Source organism: Ruditapes philippinarum, unplaced genomic scaffold (genome assembly GCF_026571515.1).
Source record: "Ruditapes philippinarum isolate M1 unplaced genomic scaffold, ASM2657151v2 ctg1758_1_1_1_1, whole genome shotgun sequence".
NCBI classification, from domain to species: Eukaryota; Metazoa; Mollusca; class Bivalvia; order Venerida; family Veneridae; genus Ruditapes; species Ruditapes philippinarum.
Genome location: NW_026864878.1, coordinates 31054 through 48534, shown reverse-complemented (window position 1 = coordinate 48534; position 17481 = coordinate 31054). Strand labels below are relative to the sequence as shown.

The following is a 17481-nucleotide window of genomic DNA, read 5'->3' as shown; positions in this document are numbered from 1 at the left end:
TTATATGGCAAATGCACTCTTCTTATTGAGATGTAACGACACATTAAATTATAGGTTTCTAACAGAATTAACATCCACCAGTCAAAATATGATGGACAGACACCAGATGGATGGAAAGATGACCGAAAAGACAATGCCAAAATATATCACTCCACCTTCAGGCAGGTGCAATAATGTTGCGAAAAATTCAAAGGTAGAGCACTCTTGCATGCTCATAGAATTGCAATATTTTTCCCTGAGTTTAATTATTATGTCTTCATTTTTTTACTATACCTGAAGAAAGAACATCAAAATACTTGGTATAATTGTACACATGTCCAAATTGCTAAATGTAAAGGCAGGTCCAAAATTGTATGTGTACAATGGTCCAAATTATTACATTTACACCGGTTCAAATTTCTAAATGTACAGGCAGGTCCAAAATAATACGTAAAAAGGTGAAAAATGAAAAAGTCCATTTACTCATATTGAGCATGGCAATGGTTAAATGGAAGGAAACGTTCAGAATAAATGACCACCTTAAATAAATACCGTACAAGTCTTTCACAATAAATATCTCACAATGAAAAGAAAGGCAAAAATTCAAGTACATGTATCAGCTTTATTAAAGCAATTCCAAAATACGCTGAATATTATAAACACGTAACATTGTAAATAGCAGTAAGAATAAATCATTAACATTTGTGTACAATAATAAATAATCATAACTGCTAAACTTTTTCATGTCCAAGTAAATAAAATCTTTTTGGCTTTTTATCACGTTTGTTCATTAAGCTTTAAATTTTTTGCTCATATTTTCACTTTTCTTCAAAATTCCCTATTTGTTTATTTTCACTGTTCAAACAATTGTTTTATTTTATAAATTACGTTTGATCTACATCAATTGTGAGATCCATTTTAGTCATGTTAGTTGGTTGAGACATTCCACCACCACGGAGACCGGCCAGGAACACCTGTGGTTTGGGTACATTGGTATAATTATCCTCCTTCGTCTGGGTTGTTTGTTCCCTTAAAGTTAGAAAAACAAATACTCATTATCAATAGTGAAATATGTCAATGAGATGTAAATGATATCATACTGTTTGAGTGTTGAATTATTGTTGTTTTTTTTCTGTTTTTGCTTACAATACGATACTGAAAAATGTCTAAAATGTCCAGGATATATCAGTCATATCGTACTGTTTGGGAGTGGTATTTTTTTTAAATATGATATTAGAAAATATCAATGAGATATATCATATCATTTTGTTTTGGAGTGTAGAGTTATTGCTGTTGAATTTTTCGATCACATACTGAAAAAATTCAATGAACTTTAAGTAGACATATCAAACTGTTTAGAAGCCTGTTTAATTTTTGTTTTTTGGGTGTTTGTTTTTTTTTTCAATATGATATTGAAAAATATCAATGAGATATAAGTCATATCGTACTACTAGTATTTGAAACTGAGTGAGATATAGGATACACATGTTCCTGTTTCATACATAAAAAAATAGCAGAGAATACATTATACAAACAAGATTTTCATGGCATTATGTATATCGTCATATGGATTAGTTTTATTCCTTGTCAAGTCTGATTACTGGTTTAACGAGACGAGCCCTGTCAGTGGATAGTAACAACCCAGTGAACATACCTAATACTGGACAGAAACAAAATATAGATACATGAATAGAAAACAAAGAAAAAACCTTAAAAGGTTTATCTTTGTAAGATAAATTTGAAAGAAAAATTCCAATACTAAAAGACATTAATTTATAAATATCAAGGAGTATTCAAAGTGTCAAACTCCTTCACCATAAATAATACATGTAAGCCTTTAAACTCCTCAGAATAATTACCTCCCTTGGCAGATTGTAATGTACTCTGTTCTGATAAGGGGAGATCACTGCATAGGAGATTTGGTGAACCTTTGCCACTAGTATAAAACCAGAGCAGTCAGTCCAAGCTCTATTATAACTGTTCATAGTTTAATTTTTGTACTTTGATATTAAAATCCCTTAAACTTCAAATGGACTGTTCCAAATTCAAAGCAGGGTAAATTCATTACACCAAAATTGACAGCAGATTAAAAGTTAAATGGTAAAGTGAAAACATACTTTGGTGGCCAGACTTGTATTGCGGTATCTCGTCTCATGTTGCTGAGATTGGTCTGCATGGAATGAGTCACACGCGTTCGTAGATTGGCCTGAAATAATGTAGTCATGTAGAAAAATGATAAATGTTAGTTTATACAAAATTTTATTTAGTTTGATTTTACATGGAAGCTATAAGCATATACACACAAAAAACTGTTCTTAGAACCAACCAATATTGAGCAACAAGTGTAAGGTTTCTTGATCAAGGAAACAATGGGGTTTGAACCTACACTGCTATAAAACAACTATGAAAATAACAACAATGAAAATAACCAAATATGATTAAACATAAAGTTATCAACAATAAACAATAGGGTGGCAAACTCATGACCTTTTTTGGCACAAGTTTTGCGGCTATTGCTGGAATAGGTTAATCATACTTATTTTCAAAGTACTTAAAAGTGAAAAAGAACAGGGGAAAAAATAGATGTCACAGTCATGGTTAATGAGCAAAAAATTAATCCATGGTATGTACAGGTAAATTTTATTTGCCAAAAATTGCTAACCACACTCACAAACAGATGGACGGCTCACACATTATATGAGCCGCGCCATGACAAAACCAACATAATGGGTTTGCGATCAGCATGGATCCAGACCAGCCTGGGCATCCGCGCAGTCTGATCAGGATCCATGCTGTTCGCTTACCAACCCTATTACAAGTAGAGAAACTGATAGTGAACAGCATGGATCCTGATCAGACTGCATGGATGCCCGCTGGTCTGGATCCATGCTGGTCGCAAACCCATTATGTTGGTTTTGTCATGGCGCGGCTCATATACATACCAGGGGTTTAAAAAATTAATTCAAGTTATAACAAGAGCTGTCAGGAGGACAGCATGCTTGACTTTTCTCAGTGCTTGATAGTAAAACAAGAGCCTTGATAATGTAGAATTTTCTAAATTCAAAAATGGTCATAATTACGTCAAAATCCTAGTCAGAGTTATGGGCCTAGGACAACGACATCATATTATACTTCAAAATCAGTGTGTGAAGTATCAACCCATTGCCTTGATACCAACTTGCATGCAAAAACTAAACCAAAATGTGACACCCACACTGAAGACTGGGTGAGGACAATAGCTCTCTTTGAAGTCCTTGAAAAAAAAGCCGCACAAGAAACAAAAAAATATAGTTATATGTACCAGTTTTATTGCTTTTCGCCTTAGCTCCCACTCATTCCATTCATAGGATTTGACAATATTGGCTTCAAGTATGTGTGTGTCCGTCTGTGTGCCGCTATCATATTTTGTGACAGGCTTCTCAATCATGCGACCTTGGTCTTTACCCTACATATACACGAATAATAAATATCAACATTAGCTTTATTAAAGCATATCAATTATAATAAATCCATTATTAATCTATATTTTATCGAATACGCATGCCCCTTTTACAACTGCATGAAAATAGTAAGGCATGTAGTTATGTACATATTTTGACAATTAATGTCAATGTGTCAATAACAAATAAGCATTAGGATGAATAGTTACTACTGAGTGTCACGGTGTGTAAAAATAATGGAAACCAGGAAAGATCCTTCTGAACAACCAACCAACAATTGTTTTACATAGTAGAATTCAATCAAATGAAAATAAACAAATCAATAAATGTACGTTGGTTTTTTTTTCAGTTTAAACTGTCAATAACTGTAGCACTTGCTCTAATATGAAGGCTGTAACTTTTTCCTACGAGAAATAAAAAATGAAATACGGATTTTGTCAAATATGAAGAAAAAAATTAATCCATTTCAAAATTTTCTTGAATTTGAAATTATGAAATTTGCTATGAAATGAAATATTAACCTGAGAGTATGGTGTTATTGTGGCAAACTGGGTATGGAGCTCTAGCAGCTGTATCAACTCTGGACTTCTTTTGGCCCCCTCAGCTACTTGATGAATAAACCTACAATCATAAAATAAACGATATAGAGGACATAAAATTTTGTTTGATAACTAATGCATATAAAATTTAAATATATGTCACAGAATGAACACCAGAAACTTTCATGAGTGATAATCTGGTGTTAGCCAGTGAATTTTGATAAAAAAAAAGCAAAACATATTCTATTCTATTTCATGCTTTTTTTTAGCTATTTTAAGTGCTTTTAAGTGTGCTGCGTGACATCATGCCTTCTCATCATAATGTCATCAAATAATGAAGTCACAGTGTCCATGTTGAAAAAGAATTGTTTAAAATTTCTCAAATTTTGATATTTTTTAACATGCTGTTAGCATTTTTAATATTTATGCACTTATATACATACATACATAATTATGTACATTTTATTTACAATAAAGTGTATTTTTGACCAGAAATTATATTTTCATTAATTTACAATGCGATTTTTTTTTATCCACATTCAAATATAATTTGGCTGTAGCTGAAATTATATTTTGATGACTTCAATATGAAATACAAAAAAATGCCAAAAATATAAAAAGATTGTCACACTCAGACTCTTATTAGAAACTGAACATTTTTTATTAATTCTGAAAGAAATTTAAAGATACTTTCTTAAGTTACATGTACTTATATTAATTCAAAGTAAATCATAAATTTGAAAGCAATCATGGCAAAATGTAACATTGTTTTTTTTTACTCCACCATTCAAACTCCAAAAGGAGGTTTTTATAAGCCTAAAAACATGCAATTTTAATTTTTCACATATTAATAAAATATAACCAAAAATTTTGAAGAAATACATTGAAAATCATATGTTTGTGCTATTCTCAGTCCAATTTGAGTGAAAAGCGTTTAAACGCTTTTCAATTTTGGGTCATTTTTCACTATTATAATAATTATCCTGGAAAAACGGTGCAAGCTAATGATCTGAAATTTTGCACATAAGTTATTAGTATAGATCTACATCAAATGGAGTAATTATATCTCAAAAAATTATTTCCAGTCCCATCATGTCAAAAAACCTCAGTGGAGTCCCTTTAAGACATAATGTCACTTAAGAAACAAATTAATACATTTAGTAAAATGTGAAAATTGTATACAGATGTTTATAAACTACATTTGTAACTAAACATGTCATAACAAAGTACCTCACCCTTCTATGTTATTAGCAAATTCTACAGCAGCCTTTTTTGAAGAGAATGCATAATAATGTTCTTTATATCTCAACACACCAATCTCTGGGTTAGCTGGTAGCAATAAACGATCAAACTTTGCCAGTGCCCATGCACAAAAACCCTGAAAATATTAGAGGCATACATTTAGATACAACTTAATCATTTCTTGTCATGTAATAAAAGATTTAATATCGTTATAACAATTATATTGTAGATTCATGAATTTCATGAAAGAATCCATTCTTCCTGATTTTCAAACAACTCCACTTTTTAATATTGTAATGTAATAAAGCTAAAGTTAATAACCATCAAACAAAAACCTTGACATGAAAAAGATTAACCAATGATGATGCCACAGTGGTCATGACAATAGCTCTTAGTTGTCTTTGAAATATTCAACAAAAGTAATTGAATTTGACTTATGTTTGTAATAGCAATCAATGCAACATAATATACTAAACCATAAATTTCTTTAATTCTTGGAGCATCAACTCATTTAAAAGAACGGTAAAAAACTGTTAAATAATACATGCTCTGGAATTCATTCAACAGTAGAGCAATTTTATTGATCTCTATTGAATAATTTTTGAGCGGTTAAGTAAAAATTGAATTTAATTTCACATTCAAGTAGAAATCTTCTGCTGGTTATGTTTATAGACTTTAAGTTTGGTATTTGTACACATACTGAAGTCATTCAGAATCTTCAGTTTGTTTTGTTAGAGTTTAGGTCACACCAACAGAGTATAAAGGTCATCCAGACTGACTTCCCAGTCAGCTTCACTCATGGAGGGGGATTTTAGGATCCTCTCCTTGCTTTATTTCAGGCATGAATGGGCGCCCGAGTAGAACCATAAACCTTTAGTAAGCAAGCTTGATAACTTCCTCATATGAAAGAATCCAAACTCTCTAATGGAATTTGAACCCATAGCAAGCAGTTATGGGGCAAGTGATTTGAATTGGGTGAAACACTTGGCCATGGAGGCACTACACTTTGCAATGAATGTTGGAAAGAAGATTCTCTTCTTCAATGCGATATAATTAAGTAGGGAAAAAATAAGAAACTAGATGTACTATAATAAGGTTTACTTACTCTATACTGTAATGGTAGTTTGTTAAAATTTTTAGTTGTCTCTGGATACAGCCAGTCTAGTTCTCTAAAATCCTTGGGATTGACTCTAAACTCTGCACCTGATGTCTTAAAAAAAAAAACAGTTCATATACATGTTAATTTTGAACTCTTAGTCTGCTAGTAGCAATTGCTTCTACCAATGTGAACAGTGCAGACAAAGATCAGCTGGCACATCTGTGCCACCCATCTGATCATAGTATGTACTGTTCACTATTAAATCAGTACATATTTTGAGAATTTCCCTACATGTCATGAATAGTTTTGTCCATATTCAGATATGGACAAGTCCATTTAAGATTATATTAGCATGGTTAGGAATAAATATCAATATAATGCGATAATTATCAATATACAGAGGATACTGAATGAGTGTAGGTTAAAGTATGAGTTGAATAAAATTATATTATATGAGCCACTGGCAAGCATTATAGTATTGTTTTATTCAACGAGTTCAATAAATTTTAAGTATTGAATCTACCCGAATATATTATTCTTTTTATCACATATATAAAATATGAACAATAAACTGTTAAATAGAGTCATTTTTCATTGATGCGCCTATAGTGTAACGCTAACATTAGCACGCTTTAACGCTTATAATGTTTATATATAGCGCAAATGACGTCACATCAAAATGTTATTACACTAGTGTAATATCGTTTTTATTAAATGGCTTTATTACACTCCTGCGCCATGGTTTATGTGATTAAATGCATTCTGCAGCCAATGGCAGCCATAGATATGTTCATGTTCTCTAAAAAAAAGAGACATTACACTAAATGAAACACCATTTTATCTCAAAGTTTTAAGTTTGATTGACTTTATATCTTAAAATTTGCATTTAGTAATCTAAATGATCACTCAAACTTTACATATTGTTTTTTAAAACCATCACTTTTTTTGAAAGAAAAAAGAAAATTTACCTCCTGAATTCTTTCTTCATCAGACTTGATTGTTACACCACTGAGGAATGGAATCAGTACTTCATCATTGAACAATTCTCTATGCCCCTACGAATAACAAGTTGTTTGCATAGAAATAAGCAATAAATCGAATTACCATACTTACTCAATTAATATAAAGTTTAACTTTCTTTAAGAAATAGTTTTAATATTGTATCAAAGATAATACAAGTGCTATCGTATGCAAAATAAAATACAGATTGTCATGTCAAACAGTGAATTCCTTTAATAGACTAACTAAATATATTGATTTACGTCTGGATGTCTTAGATAGGGTCATGAGCAATAGAAAAACAATGTTTAATACAATTATTCCTTAACTAGTTTAGAATAAGAAATATAAAAGCTTTTTGACATGAACCCCCCAAAAAATGTATAAAGAATGTCTTACTCTTGTGAAAGGGTCGAGACTAGCTAGAATATTACTCAATACACTGAGAAGGACCATTTCATCCTGAAATCCACTCCATAGCTGCGACAAATGGATAAATTGTGGCTGAAATATACAACAAGATGCTCAAAATCTTTCTATCAATATGTCTTATAAACTCATAACCTGGCAACAAATATGCAAACCAGTGCAGACCAAGATCAGCCAACACATCTGTGCCATCTGATCATGGTCTGCACTTCACACTATTCAGTCAGTACACACAGTACATTTTGTATTTTAAAATTTTCTCTAAAATGATTAATGGTTTTGTTCCAACTGAAAGATGAATAAGTCTTGGAAATTGAAAATCTACCTTCTATCAGTACTCTCAGTACTTAATTGATTTAAATTATTTTCATATACAAAGTTGAAGTTGTAGCATGCCATTTTGCCTTTTTGATTTCACAATGTATGAAAAGAAGTACAACTTTTATTTGATTTGTTTTAAAACCTTACATATACTTGTGCTGTAGGGACAGCAGTTTTGGACTGGACTGTAGCTTGTAGTTGTTCCATCCTGGCAGCTAGCTGCTGCTCTAATGCCTCCACTTGCTGTGCACAACTTATCACATCATTCTGAAGTAAAAACATACATTTCTATATCATTCTGTGGTAAAATGTACATTTCTTATAATGTCATTCTGTGTTAAAATGTACATTTCTATGTCTTTTTTTAGTAAAATGTACATTTCTATGTCATTCTGTGGTAAAATGTACATTTCTATGTCATTCTGTGGTAAAATGTACATTTCTATGTCATTCTGTGGTAAAATGTACATTTCTATAACATTCTGTGGTAAAATGTACATTTCTATGTCATTCTGTGGTAAAATGTACATTTCTATATCATTCTGTAGTAAATGTACATTTCTATAACATTCTGTGGTAAAATGTACATTTCTATGTCATGTTGTGCTAAAATGACTACATTTCTATGTCATTCTGAAGTAAAATGTACATTTCTATGTCACTTTGAAGTAAAAACATACATTTATGTGTCATTCTGAAGTAAAATGTACATTTTTATCACTCTGAAACGTCTTGGAAGTACTTGCAGTAGGGGCTGAGGAGTTGTCTCCCTTTCAATATGATTGTAGTCTCTTATAATTCTGAACAGAATGATCATACTGGCAACTTTATGATTTCATGTTTGCAATGTTGTATATGTTGGTATGTATGGATAAGACTTTAATAAAAATTGTATATATACATTTCTATACACATTTATAAATAAGCTTTAAGATTCACTTAATCCTAGACCTGCTCAGACCTGAAGTGATCCGAGCTGAAAAAATGTGTAGTGTATTTTTTTATTTTACTTTTTGACAACTAGTATGAAATTTACAGAAAATTTTGATAAATACCAAAATGACTCTAAGGAAAGACTCATGTTGCCGAGAGTTTATTAAAGCCTCTTTCAACAGTTGCACAGATGGTCCTTCAGAACTGTCCGCTGTCTGCATTTTCTCAATTAGAGCTGTAAAAACAACAAAAATAACACTTTACCTTTAACTGAAACGGAAAAATATTCAGATTATAAATATACATATAAGTTATAAGGCTTTCCTGGAAGATATAGTTCAGTTATTACTGGTATTCTTTTGCAACAATGGACCAGAGGGGTTAATGTGATGAACATGTTACCTTTTCAAGGGACAAAACTTTCAGTTTCAAGGGACAAAACTTTCAGAGCTTACATAATGCAGACTGTCACAACAGATTTTTTTTAAAAGTGTGACAATTGGATGGACATTAAACCAGTCCAGTAGCAGTAGAATAGATTATCTATTGAACTGATTATCTTCCAGATAAGTCTATTTCATTATCATTTAGAAATTCTACTGCACTAATCCACCAGAATATATATAAACAAAATAACCAACAATAGGCTAAATGTAAGAATGAAAAGTCAGCATGGTTTTACTCTAACTCTTCTAAAAGTTTAAGCAATCATTGCCACAAACACACAGAAGTGGATGATGAAGTGCAGACCATGCTCAGACGTCACTTTAAGCACTTATCTTGGTCTGCATTGGTTGCATGGGTATATTTAGATGCCACTAGCAGACTAAGGTTTATATTTAAAGAATGGTTGAAAATTTACCTGTGTATTTGTTCGCAGACCTCAAAGCAGCATGGATTTCAGCATCAACATTTTGAGTGGTGGCCGGTACAGCCTCATTCAAAATAGCCGGCACTTAAATAAAACAAATACTTGTACACTTAAGATGAAGCAATTAACAGTTTCATTCTCATAAAAATTAAAATTCAGTGTGACCTTGACCTTTAAAACAGCATAACTTTTGAATGATGCTTTAAATTTTCCTTTAAGAATTTAGAAAGTGTTAAATTTATGATAAAAATATTGTCAAATCATTCACATAAATTTTGAATATGACTTTACCTTTTTTTTTATAATTTTCTTGAATTTCATTTTTTAAATTTGATTTTAATAACTAAATATTTTGGCTGTCAAATTAGTGATGCAGTGAGATATGATTAATTTTCTTTAACTTAATTCAAATATAATGCAAACTTTTTACATGTACATTAAACATAGACTATGAGTTAAATTGCAATATTATTACTCTATACAAATTTTCAATAAATAAAGAGTTATTATTGCTGTGGCATGTACTTCCTCTTGTTGAATGTAATTAAGACTGTACCTTATTGCAAGTCCTAAAATATAGCATTTTACAAGCTTAATGTATTTTTTTTATTAAAGACCACTACATGCTAATACATAAACAATTAACCCTATGAATATCGACATATAATTTTCCAGTATCATATACAAACATAAATATTTAGTATCATATATATACAGTAATAAAAATTAGTATATTTTTCACTACATATGATAATGTACCAAATGTACCATGTATAGTCTATCATATCAAAGTGAATATTTGAATTTTTTTTAATTCATGAAATAAAAACTATAAAAAAAGCTACTCACAATCATCAATTCCCTCTCCACCCTTTCCACACTCCTTGTTGAAAAGTCTTATTCCTGTTACAATCATTGTCAATTCCAAGAGTTGTCTTTCCTTGTCACGTTTTGTTAAGGACATAAAAGTGCCGAGTTCAGTTTGAGGGAAAACGCTCTGTAGGGCAGCTGTTAGAATCAAATTAATAATACATTTATTTTATATTGATCAAACCTAGAATTGTGTCCAAAGGATGTTCATATATGCAGATGTACAGAAGATCATTTCATTACAGTTTTATAATGCTGAGGGGAACAATAACTAATAACATATAAATTTTATTCTAAATTGGATATAAATCATTTTGGGGACGTCTCCGGGACAGACACCTTATTTCAGGGACTTTCTCGGATGTCTGGGACATTATGGCAATTTTATAATAAAATATGCAAAAAAACAGAACTTATATATTTAAACTTAAGCCATTATGATAATAGTCTGGTCAATTCCCCTGCTTGAAGGATTTAAGGTCTGTATGTGTATAATCTGGTATCTTGCACAACCATCCAATGAAAAAAAAACTGTTGTGTAACAATAGGGATTTCTATCAGTGAGCATAATTCTGACAAAGTTTCAAAAAGTTGACAATAGTTTTTTTTTACCATGATATACTGTAAAATCAGACGTTTTTTGCAATGAACTAAATTTCACTAATTTATAATTTCATGAATTGAAGAATTTATTTTTGCAAAAATTGTCTCTAAGTACATTGTATTATATGGATTTATCAGAAATGAAAGCAGAAATTAATGAACATTAAACCTCACCAATTAGTCTAAAATGTTGATTTTGCAAAATTTTGGTCTCACAAAAATATTTGACTTTACAGTATTAAATTAATTTACACTAGATAATGCTATGAAATAGTTCACTGTCAGTTAATGGAATCAGACTCAAGTCTTAAATCATAACAATTTACCTGTAGCTTCTCTTACAACAGCAATATCTGTGGGACTACCGAGACCTGATCGTAACAACACCGCCGATACAATCTTGCGATACAAGCTCTCTAATTCTTCACGAGTACGAGCTCGGCTGTCTGTAATCTCTCGTAGAACAGGTTGTAAACGTGACTCTAAAACGCGTCTATGCTCATCCAAGAAATCAGCTGGATAAGAAAAGCATGTGCAATAATATATTATTTATTCATGCATATACAAATCAGATATGTGTGTTTATAGAACTTAGATGACCCTGTTGTTTCACAGCTTTACTACGCTGAAATTCTTGAAAAGACTTGTCAATCTATCAATCAGGACATAAGCATTCATCATCTTTTGCGGAAAATTTCAAAATATGCTCTGATTAAATAGCAAACAGTGCAGACCGTGATCAGACACTAGCATGGATGTGTAGACTGATCTTGGTCTGCATTGGCTGCATGTGTAGAATCATAGTTGCATAATGCCAGCAGATTTTCATCTGCACAGGTCACATATGATGAATCTGTTGAAGCCAGCAGGATAGGACTTAAAAAGCTTGAAAAGTAATTTCCACATGACCGTAACAAAGTTTCTTATCAATATTTCCCTCATATCTAGCAAATAATTTTTATATTCAGTTATTGTATTTGCCGACACTTAATACCTTTTCAATAAATGTAAGGCCTAATTCAAGCTTGTTCTTGATTAAAAAACAGAACAACAACAAAAAATTTAAAAAGCCAACTCACATCTAGTTGTGTAGTTCATGTCAAAGTACACTTGCATTTTTACAGTGTCTAAAGCTGGAGATCTTGTGTCCATTAAACGGTCAACACATAACTGAAACACATACAATTTTATTTATTTTGTTTCTGTCTCGATAAATACACTATTATGCACAATATTACAGTTTAAACATATAGATAGCAGCATAAGATAATTTTCAAAAAAAGATCAAATGATTTTCTTATATTTTGATATTTTCCTTTCAGCCAAGAAGCCAAACTTTAACCCTTAACCTGCTGGGATCAAAATAAACTGGCCCTTGTTGCCAGTATAGATTATGATGAGAACCAAGCCAGTCTGCTGGTGTATATCATGCACTTTAAGTGGGCACCTGAGTAGATTCACAGATCTTCTGTAAGTTTGTTAAATGACCTTTCTCACATTAAAGAATATAAAGTTCCTGACATTATATTCAAACCCACAACACTGAAGGGTAAGTGATTTGAGATTACGGCAACCTCAACAACTTGCCCAAGGATTCTTAGAATATAATTCATTTAACTCATAATAATAGTAACAAATTTTTATACCCTGATCAACTTCTGTACATCATCTTTGGTCAGTGTTCGATCCACATTGAATTCATTAGATGGATCGAGAACAACAGCTTTCACCTACAATATATAAATGTATGAAATTCCTCAAATATATATTACTTTGCATTACTGACATGTTACAACTATTTGAAATTCAATGATTTTTGGAATGTAAATGGTATCTTACAAATACTCATGAAATTATTTAACATTTCAAAGATTTTGTTATTCAATAAATTTTAATTAAGCCATACAGATCTCTGAATAGCCCAGTAAGGTCATATTATTGATTGTTAGCCTATGATGTGCTCCAGTATAGTTTGGCCTACACTTAGAAATAATAAAATAAAAAAAAATTGACCTTCTAAGTGTACAAATAATTTTCATCAGCTGTAATTACTTTAAAGTATTTTCAGCTATTTAACACAAGGAAACAAAAACATATTAAATCAAAAACACATATGTGTTGCTTGACACAGACCATGTGTGGTCATTTAAAAAAAATACTTCATCAATTATTTTGCAAAAAATAGTGTTGTACCTTCATCTTGTTCATGTTTCGGTTAAAATTACTCAATATAACAGCTCATGTATAATATTCAAACTATGTTTATTATTTTAACACATTATTTATAATTTCTTAACAAACAAAAACATTTTTAAAAACTGACGATTGTTTCAGACACACACAAATTTTTACAGATTTTCCCAGAAATTGGTAAAATGTTGTACTATTTTACTACAACACTACTGGTTGGAGACCACCAAAACCGGACAACCACCAAACCCGGACGGCCCCGAAAATGCTTAATTAAGTATTTTCTTTGTTCAGTGGTTGTCAGACACTTTTTTATCAACGATAATGGCATTTTTCTTCTATGATTAATCAAACTAGAACTATCACTAAATGTGATTAATACCCCCACAAGACTGCTTCGGAAATGAGGATGTTACTAGTAACAGAATACCTTGTAAAAGAATTGAAATATAGAGTTATGGATGTGGGCAATTATATAGTTGTGGTTCTTGTATATTGCATTTCCTTTCAATGTGGTTGGCCATTGATGAAGTTTTATTGAATTACTCTGTAATAAGTCCAGAAAGACAAAGAAAAGGAACAAAGGGCAATAACTCTATAAATACTGAAGATGGAGTTATAGTTCTTGTGCACTGCACTTCCTCTTTTTGTGCTTGACCATTGTATGAAGTTGTTTTAAATTTCAACCAGTATGTTTTAAGTTATGCTCCAGACAAGAAAAAGTATCAAAGGGCAGTAACTCTTTATTTTGTCAAAATGGAGTTATGGCTCTTATGCACTGCACTTCCTTTTAATGTCCTTGACAACTGTATGAAGTTGTATTGAATTCCAAACAGTAGTTTTCAAGTTATGCTCTGGACAAGGAAAAGTAACAAAGGGCAATAACTCTGTAATTTGTCCAGATGGAGTTATGGTTCTTGTGCACTGCACTTCCTCTCAATGTGCTTAACCATTGTATGAAGTTATATTGAATTCCAACCATTAGTCTTCAAGTTATGCTCCGGACAAAAAAAAAGCTATGGAAAAGTAACAAAGGGCAGTAACTCTGTAATTAGTCAAGATGGAGTTATGGTTCTTGTGCACTGCACTTCCTCTCAATGTGCTTGACCATTGTATGAAGTTATAATGAATTCCAACAATTAGTCTTCAAGTTATTCTCCGGACAAAAGAAAGCAATGGAAAAGTAACAAAGGGCAATAACTCTGTAATTACTTTAGATAGAGTTATGGTTCTTATGCACTGCACTTCCCCTTACTGTGTTTGACAATTGTATGAAGTTGTTTTGAATTCCAACTAGTAATTTTCAAGTTATGCCCCGGACAAGGAAAAGTAACAAAGGGCAATAACTCTGTAATTAGTCAAGATAGAGTTATGGTTCTTGTGCACTGCACTTCCTCTCAATGTGCTTGACCATTGTATGTAGTTATATTGAATTCCAACCATTAGTCTTCAAGTTATGGTCCGGACAAAAGAAAGCAATGGAAAAGTAACAAAGGGCAATAACTCTGTAATTACTTTAGATAGAGTTATGGTTCTTGTGCACTGCACTTCCCCTTACTGTGTTTGACAATTGTATGAAGTTGTTTTGAATTCCAACAAGTAGTTTTCAAGTTATGCCCCGGACAAGGAAAAGTAACAAAGGGCAATAACTCTGTAATTAGTCAAGATAGAGTTATGGTTCTTGTGCACTGCACTTCCTCTCAATGTGCTTGACCATTGTATGTAGTTATATTGAATTCCAACCATTAGTCTTCAAGTTATGGTCCGGACAAGGAAAATGCAACGGACGTCTGGACCGACCGACCGACCGACCGCCCGACCGACCAACCGACCACCGGGTGACTCCTATATACCCCCCAAACTTCGTTTTTGGGGGTATAATAAATTTATTTCAAACTTCGTAAATGCTAATATTTAAATGTATATTTCCAGAATGTTGACATTGAAATTTGGGCATCAAGAAAGTAATGCCTGACCTCATATACCAGCTTTAATCATTTGCAGAGTAAACAATAGAATTTCCAAAACTTCAGTATTTGTTGCTGAAATATTGTATATCTTGTTAAAAATTAAAACACCCAAGCTTTTATCTGAATTAAATCACGTCATGTACATATCTGTCCAGACACATGCTACTGTAGTGTAGACAATTTAGGTAATTTTGATACCCTCCTTGTCGAGCCTCAGATATAAGTGTCAATACAATCAGAAATAAACAAACTTGTTTGTTAGTTAGGAGAAGAACCTTGCTGTACTGTGTCAAATTTTTAGGTCTCTGTGATTGAAATTATGAAATCTCTATAGAAAAATGTTCAAAAAGTGTCCGGTTGATGGTCCCCGACCAGTAAGACATACATTAAAATCATTTTGCCTGAAAACTTTATTGTTTAGGAGTATTGACTAAAATAGGTCAATTTTTAACAATATAAACAGCTTTCACATGGAAACATATCATTACTATAAAATAAATCAATAATGATGCAAAATCAATGATATTGACTATATTATGTAGAACATAATATTATTTCCTTTACCATAAATGCAACTAAAGTTTCTGACACTGCCTGTCCTTTGCTGGCACATTCTTGAGCTATTTCCCTTATTATATTCTTAATAACACTTTCTGCCTGTGCACGCGACATGTTGCTGATGATTATGTAAACTTATACAACAAAAATCACCATGCAGCCAGAATCTGAAAAGAAAATTTCAATTCAACTTTATTGATATGCTTTCACAATTATTAACAGTGATTAAGACTTCTTTTAAAACTGTTTTGTTGCTATATGGCCCTTTAGTATATACATGAAGTTGTTTAAACAAACATCTACTTACACATTGTACGGGTGTGTACATAATTATTTTATCATAATAATATCAATTTCATAAAAATATGCCATGATGAGAATTTTGTCCTGATTTTTTAGCTTTCTTAGATGTAAGATAGATAACTGAACCCTAAATACGGCAAAAATGAAAATATCTCAGACAGTTCATGTAAATTAGTTAAGTGAATTATAAAACGAAACGAAACTTACTGCTATATAATCGATTGTTTGTTACTAAAAAATCCTAAAAACGATCAGTCAACAGCCATATTGTTTACCATAGTAACAGGTGCTTGACGGTGGCGTGAGAAAAGTTCTATCGTGTCAATGAAAATTTTACGATTCGCCCCAGTAACAATTCGACCCAAATAGGTGATTAATCGCCCTTTCGGAATAAATATTTAATTATATAATACCAATCAATGATGAATGGTTTTCGCCATATTCCAAACAAGGAATTAGATCTACTTATTTATAATTTTATTTATCAGTCCCTCATTCAAATTGGAACCATGGAGCTAAATATTGTATATATATCTGCATGTGTTCAGTAAGAAAACAACGGTTTACTTGAAAAGCCGTGCTTCCTGAACCTGCACATTTATATTTCAATGTTCATCAGTTGATGATGTTAAGGCAGCAGATAAAGATCGAATTTGTAAATATCTATTTTCAGCATTGTCATTGACTTCTTATTCTATTTGAAAGACCATACTCCACCCAAAAATATAGAACCACGGAAGGTATCTTCACTACCAATTATGAAAGACCTCAGACTGCACATGAGCATACGCATACAAATCTATTTTTATCACCGATAGCCTTAACCTGGACCCAAGTGCCGGTAATATTTACCATGTTTTTAATTTACCATTGCTAAGATTTGAATGCCAACTATACATGTATATATTTGAAATTGTATGCAAGTACATGTAACATGCTGTTTTACAATGTTAACAAGTTTATTACTAACAAAACATGCCTCAGAAATGTTGAGATGTTTAAATAATGGAGCTTTATGTAATAAAAGTCTCTAGTTTGAATACATGATGAACATTTGATCGATCGATACCGAACTGATCTTCTTGCCAGTGCTTTACAATTCTTTCAAAGACCACTAACAACAATTACGGTAACT

The 17481-nt window shown here is 31.8% G+C and overlaps 1 protein-coding gene across 1 annotated transcript; it reads right to left on the bottom strand.

Annotated features, from left to right (window-relative positions):
* Window positions 1-581: 581 nt before the first annotated feature.
* LOC132727127 (cilia- and flagella-associated protein 206-like) lies at window positions 582-16663 on the bottom strand. Its single transcript, XM_060712535.1, has 17 exons — window positions 16554-16663; window positions 16050-16210; window positions 12972-13055; window positions 12405-12495; window positions 11652-11840; window positions 10702-10860; window positions 9844-9936; window positions 9104-9216; window positions 8196-8315; window positions 7698-7802; window positions 7268-7354; window positions 6306-6410; window positions 5194-5336; window positions 3941-4040; window positions 3281-3424; window positions 2097-2185; window positions 582-1008 (listed from the first exon to the last, which is right to left on the bottom strand). The coding sequence occupies exons 2-17, from the start codon at window positions 16155-16157 to the stop codon at window positions 864-866; spliced, it is 1875 nt and encodes a 624-aa protein (XP_060568518.1). The 5' UTR covers window positions 16158-16210; window positions 16554-16663; the 3' UTR covers window positions 582-863.
* Between the last annotated feature and the right edge of the window lie 818 nt (window positions 16664-17481).

What these genes read in the sequence shown, in the direction of transcription:
- LOC132727127 (XM_060712535.1), bottom strand. Translation starts at nt 16,157, where the DNA reads ATGTCGCGTGCACAGGCAGAAAGTGTTATTAAGAATATAATAAGGGAA. An exon ending in TGGAGAGGGAATTGATGATT is followed by an intron (nt 9,937 to 10,701) that starts GTGAGTAGCTTT and finishes GTTTTATTTAAG; the next exon opens with TGCCGGCTATTTTGAATGAG. An exon ending in CAATAACACCATACTCTCAG is followed by an intron (nt 3,425 to 3,940) that starts GTTAATATTTCA and finishes GTGTATATGTAG; the next exon opens with GGTAAAGACCAAGGTCGCAT.